Genomic DNA, 21,195 nt, shown 5'->3' on the forward strand with positions numbered 1-21,195 from the left:
CACACCGTCCATCACACCCTACCTGCGTCAGACACAGAGTGAATCTCCACTCACACCGTCCCATCACACAGTCCCGGGGTCAGACACAGAGTGAATCTCGCTCCACACCGCCCCATCACACAGTCCCGGGGTCAGACACAGAGTGAATCTCCCTCCACACCATCCCATCACAAACTCCCAGGGTCAGACACAGGGTGAAGCTCCCTCCACACCGTCATATCACACACTCCTGGGGTCAGACACAGGGTGAAGCTCCCTCCACACCGTCCCATCACACTCTCCCGGGGTCAGACACAGAGTGAATCTCCCTCCACGCCGTCCCATCACACACTCCCGGCGTCAGACACAAAATGAATATTCCTCCACACCGTCCATCACACCCTACCAGGGTCAGACACAGAGTGAATCTCTCTCCAGACTGTCCCATCACACACATTCCTGGGGTCAGACACAGAATAAACGTCCCTCCACACCGTCCCATCACACACTCCCGGAGTCAGATAGAGGGTGAATCTCCCTTCACACCGTCCCATCACACACTCCCGGGGTCAGACACAGAGTGAAGCTCCCTCCACACCATCCCTTCACACACTCCCAGGGTCAGACACAGAGTGAATCTCCCTCCACACCGTCCCATCACACACTCCCGGGGTCAGACACAGAGTGAACCTCCCTCCACACCATCCCATCACACACTCCCGGAGTCAGATACCGGGCGAATCTCCCTCCACGCCGTCCCATCACACACTCCCGGGGTTAGACACAAAATGAATATCCCTCCACACCGTCCATCACACCCTACCTGGGTCAAACACAGAGTGAATCTCTCTCCAGATTGTCCCATCACACACATTCCTGGGGTCAGACACAGAGTGAAGCTCCCTCCACACCGTCCCACCACACACTCCCGGGGTCAGACACATAGTGAATCTCCCTCCCCACTGTCCAATCACACAGATTCCCGGGGTGAGACACAGGGTGAATCTCCCTCCAGACTGTCCCATCACACACTCCCGGGGTCAGACACAGAGTGAATCTCCACTCACACTGTCCCATCACACACTCCCAGGGTCAGACACAGAGTGAACCTCCCTCATCACCGTCCCATCAAACACTCCCGGAGTCAGATAGGGGGTGAATCTCCCTCCAGGCTGTCCCATCACACACTCCCAGGGTCAGACACAGAGTGAAGCTCCTTCTACACCATCTCATCATGCACTCCCAGGGTCAGATAGAGAGTGAAACTGCTTCCACACCGTCCCATCACACACTCCCAGGGTCAGATACAGAGTGAAACTGCTTCCACACCGTCCCATCACACACTCCCAGGGTCAGATACAGAGTGAAACTCCTTCCACACCGTCCCATCACACACTCCTGGGGTCAGACACAGAGTGAATCTCCCTCCACACCGTCCCATCACACAGTCCCGGGGTCAGACACAGAGTGAATCTCCCTCCACACCATCCCATCACAAACTCCCAGGGTCAGACACAGGGTGAAGCTCCCTCCACACCGTCATATCACACACTCCTGGGGTCAGACACAGGGTGAAGCTCCCTCCACACCGTCCCATCACACTCTCCCGGGGTCAGACACAGAGTGAATCTCCATCCACACTGTCCCATCACACACTCCCGGGGTCAGACACAGAGTAAATCTCCCTCCACGCCGTCCCATCACACACTCCCGGCGTCAGACACAAAATGAATATCCCTCCACACCGTCCATCACACCCTACCAGGGTCAGACACAGAGTGAATCTCTCTCCAGACTGTCCCATCACACACATTCCTGGGGTCAGACACAGAATAAACGTCCCTCCACACCGTCCCATCACACACTCCCGGAGTCAGATAGAGGGTGAATCTCCCTTCACACCGTCCCATCACACACTCCCGGGGTCAGACACAGAGTGAAGCTCCCTCCACACCGTCCCTTCACACACTCCCAGGGTCAGACACAGAGTGAATCTCTCTCCAGATTGTCCCATCACACACATTCCTGGGGTCAGACACAGAGTGAAGCTCCCTCCACACCGTCCCACCACACACTCCCGGGGTCAGACACAGAGTGAATCTCCCTCCCCACTGTCCCATCACACAGATTCCCGGGGTGAGACACAGGGTGAATCTCCCTCCAGATTGTCCCATCACACAGTCCCGGGGTCAGATACAGAGTGAAACTCCTTCCACACCGTCCCATCACACACTCCCAGGGTTAGACACAGAGTGAAGCTCCCTCCACACCGTCCCATCACACACTCCCAGGGGTCAGACACAGAGTGAATCCCTCTCTACACCGTCCCATTACACACTCCTGGGGTCAGACACAGAGTGAATCTCCCTCCACACCGTCCCATCACACACTCCCAGGGTCAGACACAGAGTGAATCTCCCTCCACACTGTCCCATCACACACTCCCAGGGTCAGACACAGAGTGAAGCTCCCTCCACATTGTCCCATCACACACTCCCAGGGGTTATACACAGAGTGAATCCCCCTCTACACCGTCCCATTACACACTCCTGGGGTCAGACGCAGGGTGAAGCTCCCTCCACACCGTCCCATCACACACTCCCGGGGTCAGACACAGAGTGAACCTCCCTCCACACCATCCCATCACACACTCCCGGAGTCAGATAGAGGCTGAATCTCCCTTCACACCGTGCCATCACACACTCCCGGGGTCAGACACAGAGTGAAGCTCCCTCCACACCGTCCCTTCACACACTCCCATGGTCAGACACAGAGTGAATCTCCCTCCACACCGTCCCATCACACACTCCCGGAGTCAGATAGGGGGTGAATCTCCCTCCACACCGTCCCATCACACACTCCCGGGGTCAGACTCAGAGTGAATCTCCATCCACACTGTCCCATCACACACTCCCGGGGTCAGACTCAGAGTAAATCTCCCTCCACGCTGTCCCATCACACACTCCCAGGGTTAGACACAGAATGAAGCACCTTCTACACCATCTAATCACGCACTCCCATGGTCATATACAGAGTGAAGCTCCCTCCACACCATCCCATCACACACTCCCGGAGTCAGATAGAGGGTGAATCTCCCTTCACACCGTCCCATCACACACTCCCGGGGTCAGACACAGAATGAAGCTCCCTCCACACCGTCCCATCACACACTCCCGGGGTCAGACACAGAGTGAACCTCCCTCCACACCATCCCATCACAAACTCCCAGGGTCAGACACAGGGTGAATCTCCCTCCACACCGTCATATCACACACTCCTGGGGTCAGACACAGGGAGAAGCTCCCTCCACACCGTCCCATCATACACGCCCGGGGTCAGATAGAGGGTGAATCTCCCTTCACACCGTCCCATCACACAATCCCGGGGTCAGACACAGAGTGATGCTCCCTCCACACCGTCCCTTCACACACTCCCAGGGTCAGACACAGAGTGAATCTCCCTCCACACCATCCCATCACACACTCCCGGGGTCAGACACAGAGTGAATCTGCATCCACACTGTCCCATCACACACTCCCGGGGTCAGGCACAGAGTGAATCTCCCTCCACGCCGTCCCATCACACACTCCCGGGGTCAGACACAAAATGAATGTCCCTCCACACCGTCCATCACACCCTACCTGGGTCAGACACAGAGTGAATCTCTCTCCAGACTGTCCCATCAGACACATTCCTGGGGTCAGACACAGAGTGAACGTCCCTCCACACCGTCCCATCACACACTCCCGGAGTCAGACAGAGGGTGAATCTCCCTTCACACCGTCCCATCACACACTCCCGGGGTCAGACACAGAGTGAATCTCCCTCCACACCGTCCCTTCACACACTCCCAGGGTCAGACACAGAGTGAATCTCCCTTCACACCGTCCCATCACACACTCCCGGGGTCAGACACAGAGTGAACCTCCCTCCACACAATCCCATCACACACTCCCGGAGTCAGATACCGGGCGAATCTCCCTCCACGCCGTCCCATCACACACTCCCAGGGTCAGACACAGAGTGAATCTCCCTCCACACATTCCCAGGGTCAGACACAGTGTGAAGCTCCCTCCAGACCATCCCATCACACACTCCCGGGGTCAGACACAAAATGCATATCCCTCCACACCGTCCATCACACCCTACCTGGGTCAGACACAGAGTGAATCTCTCTCCAGACTGTCCCATCACACACAATCCTGGGGTCAGAGACAGGGTGAATCTCCCTCCAGACTGTCCCATCACACACTCCCGGGGTCAGACACATAGTGAATCTCCCTCCCCACTGTCCCATCACACAGATTCCCGGGGTGAGACACAGGGTGAATCTCCCTCCAGACTGTCCCATCACACACTCCCGGGGTCAGACACAGAGGGAATCTCCACTCACACCGTCCCATCACCCAGTCCCTGGGTCAGATACAGAGTGAAACTCCTTCCACACCGTCCCATCACACACTCCCAGGGTCAGATACAGAATGAAACTCCTTCCACACCGTCCCATCACACACTCCCAGGATCAGAGACAGAGTGAAGCTCCCTCCACACCGTCCCATCACACACTCCCAGGGGTCAGACACAGAGTGAATCCGCCTCTACACCGTCCCATTACACACTCCTGGGGTCAGACACAGAGTGAATCTCCCTCCACACCGTCCCATCACACACTCCTGGAGTCAGATAGAGGGTGAATCTCCCTTCACACTGTCCCATCACACACTCCCGGGGTCAGACACAGAGTGAAGCTCCCTCCACACCGTCCCTTCACACACTCCCAGGGTCAGACACAGAGTGAATCTCCATCCACACTGCCCCATCACACACTCCCGGGGTCAGACACAGAGTGAATCTTCCTCCACGCCGTCCCATCACACACTCCCAGGGTCAGACACAAAATGAATATCCCTCCACACCATCCATCACACCCTACCTGGGTCAGACACAGAGTGAATCTCCCTCCGCACCGTCCCATCACACACTCCCGGAGTCAGATAGAGGGCGAATCTCCCTCCACACCGTCCCATCACACACTCCCGGGGTCAGACACAGAGTGAATCTCCATCCACACTGTCCCATCACACACTCCCGGGTTCAGACACAGAGTGAATCTCCCTCCACGCCGTCCCATCACAGACTCCCGGGGTCAGACACAAAATGCATATCCCTCCACACCGTCCATCACACCCTACCTGGGTCAGTCACAGAGTGAATCTCCACTCACACCGTCCCATTACACAGTCCCGGGGTCAGACACAGAGTGAATCTCCCTCCACACCGCCCCATCACACAGTCCCGGGGTCAGACACAGAGTGAATCTCCCTCCACACCATCCCATCACAAACTCCCAGGGTCAGACACAGGGTGAAGCTCCCTCCACACCGTCCCTTCACACCGTCCCTTCACACACTCCCAGGGTCAGACACAGACTGAAGCTCCTTCTACACCATCTCATCACGCACTCCCAGGGTCAGATACAGAGTGAAACTCCTTCCACACTGTCCCAACACACTCCCAGGGTCAGACACAGAGTGAAGCTCCCTCCACACCGTCCCATCACACACTCCCAGGGTTTAGACACAGAGTGAATTCCCCTCTACACCGTCCCATCACATACTCCCTGGGTTAGACACAGGGTGAAGCTCCCTCCACACCGTCACATCACACACTCCCATGGTCAGACACAGAGTGAAGCTCCCTCCACACCGACCCATCACACCCTCACGGAGTCAGATAGAGGCTGAATCTCCCTTCACTCCGTCCCATCACACACTTCCGGGGTCAGACACAGAGTGAAGCTCCCTCCACACCGTCCCATCACACACTCCCGGGGTCAGACACATAGTGAATCTCCCTCCCCACTGTCCCATCACACAGATTCCCGGGGTGAGACACAGGGTGAATCTCCCTCCAGACTGTCCCATCACACACTCCCGGGGTCAGACACAGAGTGAATCTCCACTCACACCGTCCCATCACACAGTCCCGGGGTCAGACACAGAGTGAATCTCCACTAACACCGACCCATCACACAGTCCCGGGGTCAGAGACAGAGTGAATCTCCCTCCATACTGTCCCATCACACACTCCCGGGGTCAGACACAGAGTGAATCTCCCTCCACACCATCCCATCACAAACTCCCGGGGTCAGACACAGGGTGAAACTCCCTCCACACCGTCCCTTCACACCGTCCCTTCACACACTCTCAGGGTCAGACACAGAGTGAATCTCCCTCCACACTGTCCCATCACACACTCCAAGGGTTTAGACACAGAGTGAATTCCCCTCTACACCGTCCCATCACATACTCCCGGGGTCAGACACAGGGTGAAGCTCCCTCCACACCGTCACATCACACACTCCCAGGGTCAGACACAGAGTGAAGCTCCCTCCACAGCGACCCATCATCACACACTCCCAGGGTCAGACACAGAGTGAAGCTCCCTCCACAGCGACCCATCACACCCTCCCGGAGTCAGATAGAGGGTGAATCTCCCTTCACTCCGTCCCATCACACACTTCCGGGGTCAGACACAGAGTGAATCTCCCTCCACACCATCCCATCACACACTCCCAGGGTCAGACACAGAGTGAATCTCCATCCATACTGTCCCATCACACACTCCCGGGGTCAGACACAGAGTGAATATCCCTCCACACCGTCCATTACACCCTACCTGGGTCAGACACAGAGTGAATCTCTCTCCAGACTGTCCCATCACACACATTCCTGGGGTCAGACACAGAGTGAAGCTCCCTCCACACCGTCCCATCACACACTCCCGGGGTCAGACACATAGTGAATCTCCCTCCACGCTGTCCCATCACACACTCCCAGGGTTAGACACAGAGTGAAGCACCTTCTACACCATCTCATCACGCACTCCCAGGGTCATATACAGAGTGAAGCTCCCTCCACACCGTCCCATCACACACTCCCGGGGTCAGACACAAAATGAATATCCCTCCACACTGTCCATCACACCCTACCTGGGTCAGCCACAGAGTGAATCTCTCTCCAGACTGTCCCATCACACGCATTCCTGGGGTCAGACACAGAGTGAAGCTCCCTCCACACCGTCCCATCACACACTCCCGGGGTCAGACACATAGTGAATCTCCCTCCCCACTGTCCCATCACACAGATTCCCGGGGTGAGACGCAGGGTGAATCTCCCTCCAGACTGTCCCATCACACACTCCCGGGGTCAGACACAGAGTGAATCTCCACTCACATCGTCCCATCACACAGTCCCGGGGTCAGACACAGAGTGAATCTGCACTCACACCGTCCCATCACACAGTCCCGGGGTCAGAGACAGAGTGAATCTCCCTCCATACTGTCCCATCACACACTCCCGGGGTCAGACACAGAGTGAATCTCCCTCCACACCATCCCATCACAAACTCCCGGGGTCAGACACAGGGTGAAACTCCCTCCACACCGTCCCTTCACACCGTCCCTTCACACACTCTCAGGGTCAGACACAGAGTGAATCTCCCTCCACGCCGTCCCATCACACACTCCCGGGGTCAGACACAAAATGAATATCCCTCCACACTGTCCATCACACCCTACCTGGGTCAGCCACAGAGTGAATCTCTCTCCAGACTGTCCCATCACACACATTCCTGGGGTCAGACACAGAGTGAAGCTCCCTCCACACCGTCCCATCACACACTCCCGGGGTCAGACACATAGTGAATCTCCCTCCCCACTGTCCCATCACACAGATTCCCGGGGTGAGACACAGGGTGAATCTCCCTCCAGACTGTCCCATCACACACTCCCGGGGTCAGACACAGAGGGAATCTCCACTCACACCGTCCCATCACCCAGTCCCTGGGTCAGATACAGAGTGAAACTCCTTCCACACCGTCCCATCACACACTCCCAGGGTCAGATACAGAATGAAACTCCTTCCACACCGTCCCATCACACACTCCCAGGATCAGAGACAGAGTGAAGCTCCCTCCACACCGTCCCATCACACACTCCCAGGGGTCAGACACAGAGTGAATCCGCCTCTACACCGTCCCATTACACACTCCTGGGGTCAGACACAGAGTGAATCTCCCTCCACACCGTCCCATCACACACTCCTGGAGTCAGATAGAGGGTGAATCTCCCTTCACACTGTCCCATCACACACTCCCGGGGTCAGACACAGAGTGAAGCTCCCTCCACACCGTCCCTTCACACACTCCCAGGGTCAGACACAGAGTGAATCTCCATCCACACTGCCCCATCACACACTCCCGGGGTCAGACACAGAGTGAATCTTCCTCCACGCCGTCCCATCACACACTCCCAGGGTCAGACACAAAATGAATATCCCTCCACACCATCCATCACACCCTACCTGGGTCAGACACAGAGTGAATCTCCCTCCGCACCGTCCCATCACACACTCCCGGAGTCAGATAGAGGGCGAATCTCCCTCCACACCGTCCCATCACACACTCCCGGGGTCAGACACAGAGTGAATCTCCATCCACACTGTCCCATCACACACTCCCGGGTTCAGACACAGAGTGAATCTCCCTCCACGCCGTCCCATCACAGACTCCCGGGGTCAGACACAAAATGCATATCCCTCCACACCGTCCATCACACCCTACCTGGGTCAGTCACAGAGTGAATCTCCACTCACACCGTCCCATTACACAGTCCCGGGGTCAGACACAGAGTGAATCTCCCTCCACACCGCCCCATCACACAGTCCCGGGGTCAGACACAGAGTGAATCTCCCTCCACACCATCCCATCACAAACTCCCGGGGTCAGACACAGGGTGAAGCTCCCTCCACACCGTCCCTTCACACCGTCCCTTCACACACTCCCAGGGTCAGACACAGACTGAAGCTCCTTCTACACCATCTCATCACGCACTCCCAGGGTCAGATACAGAGTGAAACTCCTTCCACACTGTCCCAACACACTCCCAGGGTCAGACACAGAGTGAAGCTCCCTCCACACCGTCCCATCACACACTCCCAGGGTTTAGACACAGAGTGAATTCCCCTCTACACCGTCCCATCACATACTCCCTGGGTTAGACACAGGGTGAAGCTCCCTCCACACCGTCACATCACACACTCCCATGGTCAGACACAGAGTGAAGCTCCCTCCACACCGACCCATCACACCCTCACGGAGTCAGATAGAGGCTGAATCTCCCTTCACTCCGTCCCATCACACACTTCCGGGGTCAGACACAGAGTGAAGCTCCCTCCACACCGTCCCATCACACACTCCCGGGGTCAGACACATAGTGAATCTCCCTCCCCACTGTCCCATCACACAGATTCCCGGGGTGAGACACAGGGTGAATCTCCCTCCAGACTGTCCCATCACACACTCCCGGGGTCAGACACAGAGTGAATCTCCACTCACACCGTCCCATCACACAGTCCCGGGGTCAGACACAGAGTGAATCTCCACTAACACCGACCCATCACACAGTCCCGGGGTCAGAGACAGAGTGAATCTCCCTCCATACTGTCCCATCACACACTCCCGGGGTCAGACACAGAGTGAATCTCCCTCCACACCATCCCATCACAAACTCCCGGGGTCAGACACAGGGTGAAACTCCCTCCACACCGTCCCTTCACACCGTCCCTTCACACACTCTCAGGGTCAGACACAGAGTGAATCTCCCTCCACACTGTCCCATCACACACTCCAAGGGTTTAGACACAGAGTGAATTCCCCTCTACACCGTCCCATCACATACTCCCGGGGTCAGACACAGGGTGAAGCTCCCTCCACACCGTCACATCACACACTCCCAGGGTCAGACACAGAGTGAAGCTCCCTCCACAGCGACCCATCATCACACACTCCCAGGGTCAGACACAGAGTGAAGCTCCCTCCACAGCGACCCATCACACCCTCCCGGAGTCAGATAGAGGGTGAATCTCCCTTCACTCCGTCCCATCACACACTTCCGGGGTCAGACACAGAGTGAATCTCCCTCCACACCATCCCATCACACACTCCCAGGGTCAGACACAGAGTGAATCTCCATCCATACTGTCCCATCACACACTCCCGGGGTCAGACACAGAGTGAATATCCCTCCACACCGTCCATTACACCCTACCTGGGTCAGACACAGAGTGAATCTCTCTCCAGACTGTCCCATCACACACATTCCTGGGGTCAGACACAGAGTGAAGCTCCCTCCACACCGTCCCATCACACACTCCCGGGGTCAGACACATAGTGAATCTCCCTCCACGCTGTCCCATCACACACTCCCAGGGTTAGACACAGAGTGAAGCACCTTCTACACCATCTCATCACGCACTCCCAGGGTCATATACAGAGTGAAGCTCCCTCCACACCGTCCCATCACACACTCCCGGGGTCAGACACAAAATGAATATCCCTCCACACTGTCCATCACACCCTACCTGGGTCAGCCACAGAGTGAATCTCTCTCCAGACTGTCCCATCACACGCATTCCTGGGGTCAGACACAGAGTGAAGCTCCCTCCACACCGTCCCATCACACACTCCCGGGGTCAGACACATAGTGAATCTCCCTCCCCACTGTCCCATCACACAGATTCCCGGGGTGAGACGCAGGGTGAATCTCCCTCCAGACTGTCCCATCACACACTCCCGGGGTCAGACACAGAGTGAATCTCCACTCACATCGTCCCATCACACAGTCCCGGGGTCAGACACAGAGTGAATCTGCACTCACACCGTCCCATCACACAGTCCCGGGGTCAGAGACAGAGTGAATCTCCCTCCATACTGTCCCATCACACACTCCCGGGGTCAGACACAGAGTGAATCTCCCTCCACACCATCCCATCACAAACTCCCGGGGTCAGACACAGGGTGAAACTCCCTCCACACCGTCCCTTCACACCGTCCCTTCACACACTCTCAGGGTCAGACACAGAGTGAATCTCCCTCCACGCCGTCCCATCACACACTCCCGGGGTCAGACACAAAATGAATATTCCTCCACACTGTCCATCACACCCTACCTGGGTCAGCCACAGAGTGAATCTCTCTCCAGACTGTCCCATCACACACATTCCTGGGGTCAGACACAGAGTGAAGCTCCCTCCACACCGTCCCATCACACACTCCCGGGGTCAGACACATAGTGAATCTCCCTCCCCACTGTCCCATCACACAGATTCCCGGGGTGAGACGCAGGGTGAATCTCCCTCCAGACTGTCCCATCACACACTCCCGGGGTCAGACACAGAGTGAATCTCCACTCACATCGTCCCATCACACAGTCCCGGGGTCAGACACAGAGTGAATCTGCACTCACACCGTCCCATCACACAGTCCCGGGGTCAGAGACAGAGTGAATCTCCCTCCATACTGTCCCATCACACACTCCCGGGGTCAGACACAGAGTGAATCTCCCTCCACACCATCCCATCACAAACTCCCGGGGTCAGACACAGGGTGAAACTCCCTCCACACCGTCCCTTCACACCGTCCCTTCACACACTCCCAGGGTTAGACACAGAGTGAAGCTCCTTCTACACCATCTCATCACGCACTCCCAGGGTCAGATACAGAGTGAAACTCCTTCCACACTGTCCCAACACACACTCCCAGGGTCAGACACAGAGTGAAGCTCCCTCCACACCGTCCCATCACACACTCCCAGGGGTTAGACACAGAGTGAATTCCCCTCTACACCGTCCCACCACACACTCCCGGGGTCAGACACAGGGTGAAGCTCCCTCCACACCGTCACATCACACACTCCCGGAGTCAGATAGAGGGCGAATCTCCCTCCACACCGTCCCATCACACACTCCCGGGGTCAGACACAGAGTGAATCTCCATCCACACTGTCCCATCACACACTCCCGGGGTCAGACACAGAGTGAATCTCCCTCCACGCCGTCCCATCACACACTCCCGGGGTCAGACACAAAATGAATATCCCTCCACACCGTCCATCACACCCTACCTGGGTCAGACACAGAGTGAATCTCTCTCCAGACTGTCCCATCACACACATTCCTGGGGTCAGACACAGAGTGAAGCTCCCTCCACACCGTCCCATCACAGACTCCCGGGGTCAGACACATAGTGAATCTCCCTCCCCACTGTCCCATCACACAGATTCCCGGGGTGAGACACAGGGTGAATCTCCCTCCAGACTGTCCCATCACACACTCCCGGGGTCAGACACAGAGTGAATCTCCACTCACACCTTCCCATCACACAGTCCCGGGGCAGACACAGAGTAAATCTCCCTCCACACTGTCCCATCACACACTCCCGGGGTCAGACACAGAATGAAGCTCCCTCCACACCTTCCCTTCCCACACTCCCGCGGTCAGACACAGAGTGAATCTCCCTCCACGCTGTCCCATCGCACACTCCCGGGGTCAGACACAAAATGAATATCCCTCCACACAGTCCATCACACCCTAACTGGGTCAGACACAGAGTGAATCCTTCTCCAGACTGTCCCATCATACACATTCCTGGGGTCAGACGCAGAGTGAATCTCCCTTCCCACCGTCCCATCACACACTCCCCGGGTCAGACACAGAGTGAATCTCCCTTCCCACCGTCCCATCACACACTCCCAGGGTCAGACACAGAGTGAATCTCCATCCACACTGTCCCATCACACACTCCCGGGGTCAGACACAGAATGAAGCTCCCTCCACACCTTCCCTTCCCACACTCCCGCGGTCAGACACAGAGTGAATCTCCCTCCACGCTGTCCCATCGCACACTCCCGGGGTCAGACACAAAATGAATATCCCTCCACACAGTCCATCACACCCTAACTGGGTCAGACACAGAGTGAATCTCTCTCCAGTCTGTCCCATCACACACATTCCTGGGGTCAGACACAGAGTGAAGCTCCCTCCACACCGTCCCATCACACACTCCCGGGGTCAGACGCAGAGTGAATCTCCCTCCACACTGTCCCTTCACGTACTCCCAGGGTCAGACACAGAGTGAATCTCCCTCCACACCGTCCCATCATACACTCCCGGGGTCAGACACAGAGTGAATCTCCCTCCACACTGTCCCATCACACACTCCCAGGGGTTAGACACAGAGTGAATCCCCCTCTACACCATCCCATTACACTCTCCTGGGGTCAGACACAGGATGAAGCTCCCTCCACACCGTCCCTTCCCACACTCCCGGGTTCAGACTCAGAGTGACGCTCCCTCCACATTTGTCTCTCTTTTCAGAATGGCTATTGTATGGGTGCCGGCTCGATCATTTCCAAGAAGTGGATCCTCACAGTAGCTCACAACCTCTTTGATGAGCAGCTTCTCACCCCTGCGGAAATCCATGTCTTTGTCGGTATGTTCCCCTTTGGTCTGTCTGTGTCTCCACTTCCCTCTCACTCTCTCCAGCCCTGGCTTCTGGACTAGGTTTTGCTCAGGTTATTCCTCCCTCTACAACCTTTCACACTCTTACCACCCACATGAGATGAGTCTGTGAGAAGTCTGTCAATTCAGATACCATCCTTCAAACTGCTCCTGAGGCAATAACAGCTCCTCCCCACCCCACCACCAACCTTGGATAGGGAGAGTGGTGCTATTCTCAGTCTCCAGGTCCGATCTTACCAACACCCTATGGAACTGAGGCACTAACTTGAAAATATGTATTCGATCCCCTCTCGATAAATCATCACAATTTCTGATCTTTCCTAGCTACTGGCTCTCCCTGTTTAGTCAACAGTCAAACCTAATTGGGGTCTTAAATGTTTCTCTCAGTCTTTCCTGATTACTTGATCTCCCCCCCTTAGCAGACTTTCGAAATCCCACGGGAGTTAAAAGTTTCTCTCAGGCTCTCCTGGATTCTTGCTCATCATCCTTATTCAACTGCTGAAATCAATTAGGATCCTAAACGTTTCATTCCTCCTTTCATTATGTCCTGCTCTCCCCGCTATGCAGACTGAATACACTGCTGGACCATACACTGTACATTTACCTCAAAGTTACCTGATTAGTTCCACACCTCTCTTACTCAATGGTCGAAAGCCTCTCAGGTTCTTAAATGTTCCATTCAGCTTTCCTCATTACTTTCTTCCCCACTTAGCTGACTATTAAAAAGCTTCAAATACTGGATATTTCTCTTAGTTTTCTTCATGGCTTGCTTTCCCTGCGTTTAGACTGTCCAAATCCCTCTGGATCTTCAACATTTCCCTCAACTTTTCTTGAATTCCTATTCTGCCTGCTTACCATCTTCGGAATGATAAATATTGCTTCCAACCTTTCCCAGTGAAATGCTGTCTCTGCTGGATAGTCAACTTCCCTCAAACTCTCTTGATTACAACTACCACACTTACTCAATTCAGGGTCTTCAATATTTCCTGATTTTCTGTTCCAGCTTACTAGACTGTTAAAACTGCCCAGGATGTTAAATGTTTCCCTCAGTCTTTCCCAGTGAAATGTTGTCCCTGCTAGGCAAATTGTCAAAACCCTAATGGAAGACAAATGTTTCATGCAAGCTTTCCTCTTATCCACTCTGCTTCCTCAGCTGTTGAAACCCCTCAGCATTTTAAACGCAAACACGAGGAAATCTGCAGATGCTGGAATTTCAAGCAACACACATAAAAGTTAGTCCTGACGAAGGGTCTCGGCTCGAAACGTCGACTGTACCTCTTCCTAGAGATGCTGCCTGGCCTGCTGCGTTCACCAGCAACTTTTATGAGTATTTTAAATGCTTCACTTTTCTAATTACTTACTAACACGTTCAGCAGACACTCAAAATCCCCTCAGGAATTTAAAAATTTCACTCAGTCTTTCCTGATTTCCTGCTATCTCCTCTTAGCAGTCTGTCAGAACATCTTAATTTTAAACCTTGACATCAGTCTTTCCTGATTACTAGCTTCCAATGCTTCGTAGACTGTCAAAATCCCTCATGGTCTTAAATGTTTATTTTCCTGATTACTTGCTTTCCTCCATGTAGCCGACTGTTGGATCCTCTCAGAATTTTAAATGATTCTCCCAACTTTCTTGGTTACTTGCACACCCAGTAGGCAGACAATTCAAATCCTTCTGGATCATAAATATTTATTCCAATCTTTCCAGATTAGTTGCTCTTCCTGTTTAGCAGACTGCTTAATCAGAATCAGAATCAGAATCAGGTTTATTATCAGCAGCATGTGACGTGAAATCTGTTAACTTAGCCGCGGCAGTTCAATGCAATACATATCTAGCAGAGAGAGAATAATAATAATAATAAATAAAACATAATAATAAATAAACAAGTAAATTAATTACATATATTGAATAGATTATTAAAAAATGTGCAAAAACAGAAATACTGTATATTAAAGAGAGTGAAGTAGTGTCCAAAGCTTCAAAGTCCATTTAAGAATCGGATGACAGAGGGGAAGAAGCTGTTCCTGAATCGCTGCGTGTGTGCCTTCAGGCTTCTGTATTTCCTACCTGATGGTAACAGTGAGAAAAGGGCATGCCCTGGGTACTGGAGGTCTTTAATAATGGACGCTGCCTTTTTGAGACTCTACTCCCTAAAGATATCCTGGGTACTTTGTAGGCTAGTGCCCAAGATGGAGCTGACTAGATTTACAACCCTCTGCAGCTTCTTTCGGTCCTGTATCGTAGACCCTCCATACCAGACAGTGATGCAGCCTGTCAGAATGCTCTCCATGGTACATTTATAGAAGTTTTTGAATGTATTTGTTGACAGAGATTTCACTCTCTCTTTCCTGATTTTCTGCTCTCCCCACTACCCAGGGTATAAAAATTCTGTTGGACTTTAAATGTTTCTCTCAAGCTTTTCCGATTACTTAAACACACCACTTACTCAACTAACATACATCAAAGTTGCTGGTGAACGCAGCAGGCCAAGCAGCATCTATAGGAAGAGGCGCAGTCGACGTTTCAGGCCGAGACCCTTCGTCAGGACTAACTGAAGGAAGAGTGAGTAAGGGATTTGAAAGCTGGAGGGGGAGGGGGAGATGCAAAATGATAGGAGAAGACAGGAGGGGGAGGGATAGAGCCGAGAGCTGGACAGGTGATAGGCAAAAGGGGATACGAGAGGATCATGGGACAGGAGGCCTAGGGAGAAAGACGGCGGGGGGGGGTGACCCAGAGGATGGGCAAGAGGTATATTCAGAGGGACAGAGGGAGAAAAAGGAGAGTGAGAGAAAGAATGTGTGCATAAAAATGAGTAACAGCTGGGGTACGAGGGGGAGGTGGGGCCTAGCGGAAGTTAGAGAAGTCAATGTTCATGCCATCAGGTTGGAGGCTACCCAGACGGAATATAAGGTGTTGTTCCTCCAACCTGAGTGTGGCTTCATCTTTACAGTAGAGGAGGCCGTGGATAGACATGTCAGAATGGGAATGGGATGTGGAATTAAAATGTGTGGCCACTGGGAGATCCTGCTTTCTCTGGCGGACAGAGCGTAGATGTTCAGCAAAGCGGTCTCCCAGTCTGCGTCGGGTCTCACCAATATATAAAAGGCCACATCGGGAGCACCGGACGCAGTATATCACCCCAGTCGACTCACAGGTGAAGTGATGCCTCACCTGGAAGGACTGTTTGGGGCCCTGAATGGTGGTAAGGGAGGAAGTGTAAGGGCATGTGTAGCACTTGTTCCGCTTACACGGATAAGTGCCAGGAGGGAGATCAGTGGGGAGGGATGGGGGGGACGAATGGACAAGGGAGTTGTGTAGGGAGCGATCCCTGCGGAATGCAGAGAGAGGGGGGAGGGAAAGATGTGCTTAGTGGTGGGATCCCGTTGGAGGTGGCGGAAGTTACGGAGAATAATATGTTGGACCCGGAGGCTGGTGGGGTGGTAGGTGAGGACCAGGGGAACCCTATTCCTAGTGGGGTGGTGGGAGGATGGAGTGAGAGCAGATGTACGTGAAATGGAGGAGATGCGTTTAAGAGCAGAGTTGATAGTGGAGGAAGGGAAGCCCCTTTCTTTAAAAAATGAAGACATCTCCCTCGTCCTAGAATGAAAAGCCTCATCCTGAGAGCAGATGCGGCGGAGACGGAGGAATTGCGAGAAGGGGATGGCGTTTTTGCAAGAGACAGGGTGAGAAGAGGAATAGTCCAGATAGCTGTGAGAGTCAGTAGGCTTATAGTAGATATCAGTGGATAAGCTGTCTCCAGAGACAGAGACAGAAAGATCTAGAAAGGGGAGGGAGGTGTCGGAAATGGACCAGGTAAACTTGAGGGCAGGGTGAAAGTTGGAGGCAAAGTTAATAAAGTCAACGAGTTCTGCATGTGTGCAGGAAGCAGCGCCAATGCAGTCGTCGATGTAGCGAAGGAAAAGTGGGGGACAGATACCTGAATAGGCACGGAACATAGATTGTTCCACAAACCCAACAAAAAGGCAGGCATAGCTAGGACCCATACGGGTGCCCATAGCTACACCTTTAGTTTGGAGGAAGTGGGAGGAGCCAAAAGAGAAATTATTAAGAGTAAGGACTAATTCCGCTAGACGGAGCAGAGTGGTGGTAGAGGGGAACTGATTAGGTCTGGAATCCAAAAAGAAGCGTAGAGCTTTGAGAAGCGTAGAACTTACTCAACTGTTAGAAACTCATCAGGATTATAAATGTTATCACTGAACTTTCCTGAATTCTTGCTTCCTCCATTTAGCAGACTATGGAAAGGATTCAGGGTCCGAAATCTGTCTATCAACATTCTTGGTTACTTGCGCTGTCTACATAGTAGAAAATCAGGATCTCAAATGTTACTTTCGATCTTTTCTGATTAACTGTGCTCCCTGCTTATCAGACTATCAAAATGTCGTAGGATCTTTCATGTCTCCTCAATATTAGCTGATTTCAGTTCTCGCTGCTCAATAGACTGTCTTAACCAATAAGAGGGTTAAATGTTATTATTTAGCCTTTCTTGACCATTTGTTCTTCCCACTTAATAATCTGTCAACACATCTCAAGTTGTTAAATGATTCTCTCAATCATTTTGAATGAAGTGCTGATCTCGCTAGGCAGACTGTCAAAACACTGCTGGCCATAAGTGTTTCTGTCCGCTTCCCTAATGACACACCCACCTCGCTTACTCATCTGTTGAAAACACTCAAGGTATTAAATGTTATCACTCAGTGTTCCTGATTATGTCTTCTCTCTGCTTAGCAGTTTGTTGAAAGCCCCCGAGGATGTTTCACTCAATCTTTTCAAATTAAGTGTGGTCCTTGTTAGGCAGACTGTCAGAACCCAGCTGGCCTATGACAGTTTTTCTCTACCTTTTCTGAGTACAGACACACTCGACTTAATCAATTGTTGAAAACCCCTCAGCATCTGAAATATTTCTCTCAGCCCTTCTCAATAACTTGCTGTCCCACTTAGCAAGATGTTCGCCTCCTCAGGATCTAAATGCTGTGTCCAGTCCCCACTGCTCTTTGTAACCCCACACTTCGGAGACAACCCCACTCTGTCTAGCCATCTCTTATCAGACTGTCCTGCCCATTCCCCCATACATAAGGAATTCCGTCAGTTCGAGAAGGCAGTTAGCATTTTCCCAGGATGGGATTTGTCGTTACAGGAGAGTTGAAAAGACGCAGCAGGAATCCGAAGGAGGTCACGGAACTGCATGTGCATCCTTCATACAATAACACGCATGCTATTCTCACTCAAGATTATTCCTACGACATTGGTCTTCTGCGATTGGAGGAGGATTTACAGTTCAGTGACCAAATCAGGTCAGGAAATGTGTTGCAGAGGGAGCTTCACTTTGTGTCTGACCCTGGGAGTGTTTTGGGACGGTGTGGAAGGAGCTTAACTCTGTGTCTGACCCCGGGAGTGTGTGATGGGACAGTGAGAAGGGAACTTCACTCTGTATGTGACCCCGGGAGTGTGTGATGGGACAGTGTGGAGGGAGCTTCACTTTGTGTCTGACCCTGGGAGTGTGTGATGGGACAGTGTGGAGGGAGCTTCACTTTGTGTCTGACCCTGGGAGTGTGTGATGGGACGGAGTGGAGGGAGCTTCACTCTGTGTCTGACCCTGGGAGTGTGTGATGGCACAGTGAGAAGGGAACTTCACTCTGTATCTGACCCCAGGAGTGTAAGATGGGACAGTGTGGAGGGAGATTCACTCTGTGTCTGACCCCGGAAGTGTAAGATGGGACAGTGTGGAGGGAGCTTCACTCTGTGTCTGACCCTGGGAGTGTGTGATGGGACAGTGTGGAGGGAGATTCACTCTGTGTCTGACTCCGGGAGTGTGATGGGACACTGTGGAGGGAGATTCACTCTGTGTCTGACCCCGGGAGTGTGTGATGGGACGGTGTGGAGGGAGAATCACTCTGTGTCTGACTCCGGGAGTGTGATGGGACACTGTGGAGGGAGATTCACTCTGCATCTGACCCTGGGAGTGTGTGATGGGACAGTGTGAAGGGAGATTCACTCTGTGTCTGACCCCAGGAGAGTTTGATGGGAAAGTGCAGAGGGAGATTCACCCAGTATCTGACACCAGAACTGTGTTATTGGACAGGGTGGAGGGAGCTTCACTCTGTGTGACCCCCGGGAGTGTGAGATGGGACCGTGCGGAGGTAGCTTCACCCTGTGTTTGACCCATAAGTCCATAAGATATAGAATCAGAATTAGACCATTCAGCACATCGAGTCTACTCTGCCATTCCATCATTGCTGATCCCGGATTCCACTCAATCTCATACAACTGCCTTCTCGCCATATCTTTTGATGCCCTGACTGATCAGGAAAGTATTAACTCCCACCTTTAATATACGTGTGGACTTGGCCTCCACCACAGTCTGTGGCAGAGCATTCCACAGATGCATCACTCTCTAGCTAAAACAATTCCTTCTTACCTCTGTTCTAAAAGGTCACCCCTCAATTTCTGGATACCCCTGCCATAGGAAACATCCTTTCCACATCCACTCTATCTAGTCCTTTCAACATTCAAAAGGTTTCAATGAGATCCTCACGCAGTCTTCCAAATTCCAGTGAGTACAGACCCAGAGCTATCAAGTGTTTCTCATATGATAGCCTTTTCATTCCCAGAATCATCCTTGTGAACCTCCCCTGAACCCTCTCCAATGCCAGCACATATTTTCTTAGCTGAGGAGCCCAAAACTGTTCACAATAATCAAGGTGAGGCCTCATCAGTGCCTTATAAAGCCTCAGCATCACGTCCCTGCTCTTGTATTCTAGACCTCTTGACATGAATGCTAACATTGCATTTGCCTTCCTCACCACCAACTCAGCCTGCAAGTTAACCTTAAGGGTGTTCTGCACAAGGACTCCCAATTCCTTTCTCATTTCAGATTTTTGGATTTTCTCTCTGTTTAGAAACTAGTCTGCACATTTATTTCTACAACAAAGTACATGATCATACATTTTCCAACATTGTATTTCATTTGCCACTTTCTTGCCCATTCTCCTAATCTGTCCAGGTCTTTCTGCAGCCTACCTGTTTCCTCAACACTACCTGCCCCTCCACCAATCTTCATATCATCTGCAAACTTGGCAACAAAGCCATCATCTAAATTATTGACATAGAACATAAAAAGAAGTGGTCCCTACACTGACCCCTGTGGAACACCACTAGTCACTGGCAGCCAACCAGAAATTGATCTTTTTATTCCCACTGGCTGCCTCCTACCAATCAGCCAAAGCTCTAACTATGCCAGTAGCTTTCCTGTAATACCATGGGCTCTTAACTTGTTAAGCAGTCTCATGTGTGGCACCTTGTCAAACACCTTCTGAAAATCCAAGTAAATGACATCCACTGCCTCTCCTTTGTTGCTACTCACCCTACTTGCTAATTCCTCGAAGAACTCTGACAGATTTGTCAGGCAAGGTTTCCCTTTACAGAAACCGTACTGACTTTGACTTATTTTATCATTAGCCTCCAAGTACCCCAAAACCTCACCCTTAATAATAGACTCCAACACTTTTCCAACCATTGAGGTTGGGCCAACTGGCCTAACTTCCTTTCTGTTGCCTTTCCCTTCTTAAAAAGCGGAGTGACATTTGCAATCTTCCAGTTCTCCGGGACCATTGCAGAATCAAGAGGTTCTTGCAAGATCATGACCAATGCATCTGTTATCCCTTCAGCAACCTCTCTCGGGACCCGAGGATGTAGTCCAGGTACAGGTGCTTAACCACCTTAAAACCTTTTTGTTTGCCTAGCAGTTTTTGCTTTGTAATAGCAATGGCATTCACTCCTGTTATCTGACACCTGACACTCACAGACCTCTGGTATGTGGCTAGTGTCTTCCACAGTGAAG

At 52.6% G+C, this 21,195-nt stretch overlaps 1 protein-coding gene across 3 annotated transcripts in view; it reads left to right on the forward strand.

Annotated features, from left to right (window-relative positions):
* LOC134354333 (complement factor B-like) overlaps positions 1–21,195 on the forward strand; it is a 68,415-nt gene that overhangs the window by 32,492 nt on the left and 14,728 nt on the right. For all 3 annotated transcript variants that reach the window (XM_063063268.1, XM_063063266.1, XM_063063267.1), the window contains 2 exons: positions 13,194–13,308; positions 18,493–18,649. In XM_063063268.1, the coding sequence (XP_062919338.1) occupies positions 13,194–13,308; positions 18,493–18,649 (272 nt within the window). The remainder of the gene's footprint in view (positions 1–13,193; positions 13,309–18,492; positions 18,650–21,195) is intronic.

This window comes from Mobula hypostoma, chromosome 11, assembly GCF_963921235.1.
Source record: "Mobula hypostoma chromosome 11, sMobHyp1.1, whole genome shotgun sequence".
NCBI classification, from domain to species: domain Eukaryota; kingdom Metazoa; phylum Chordata; class Chondrichthyes; order Myliobatiformes; family Myliobatidae; genus Mobula; species Mobula hypostoma.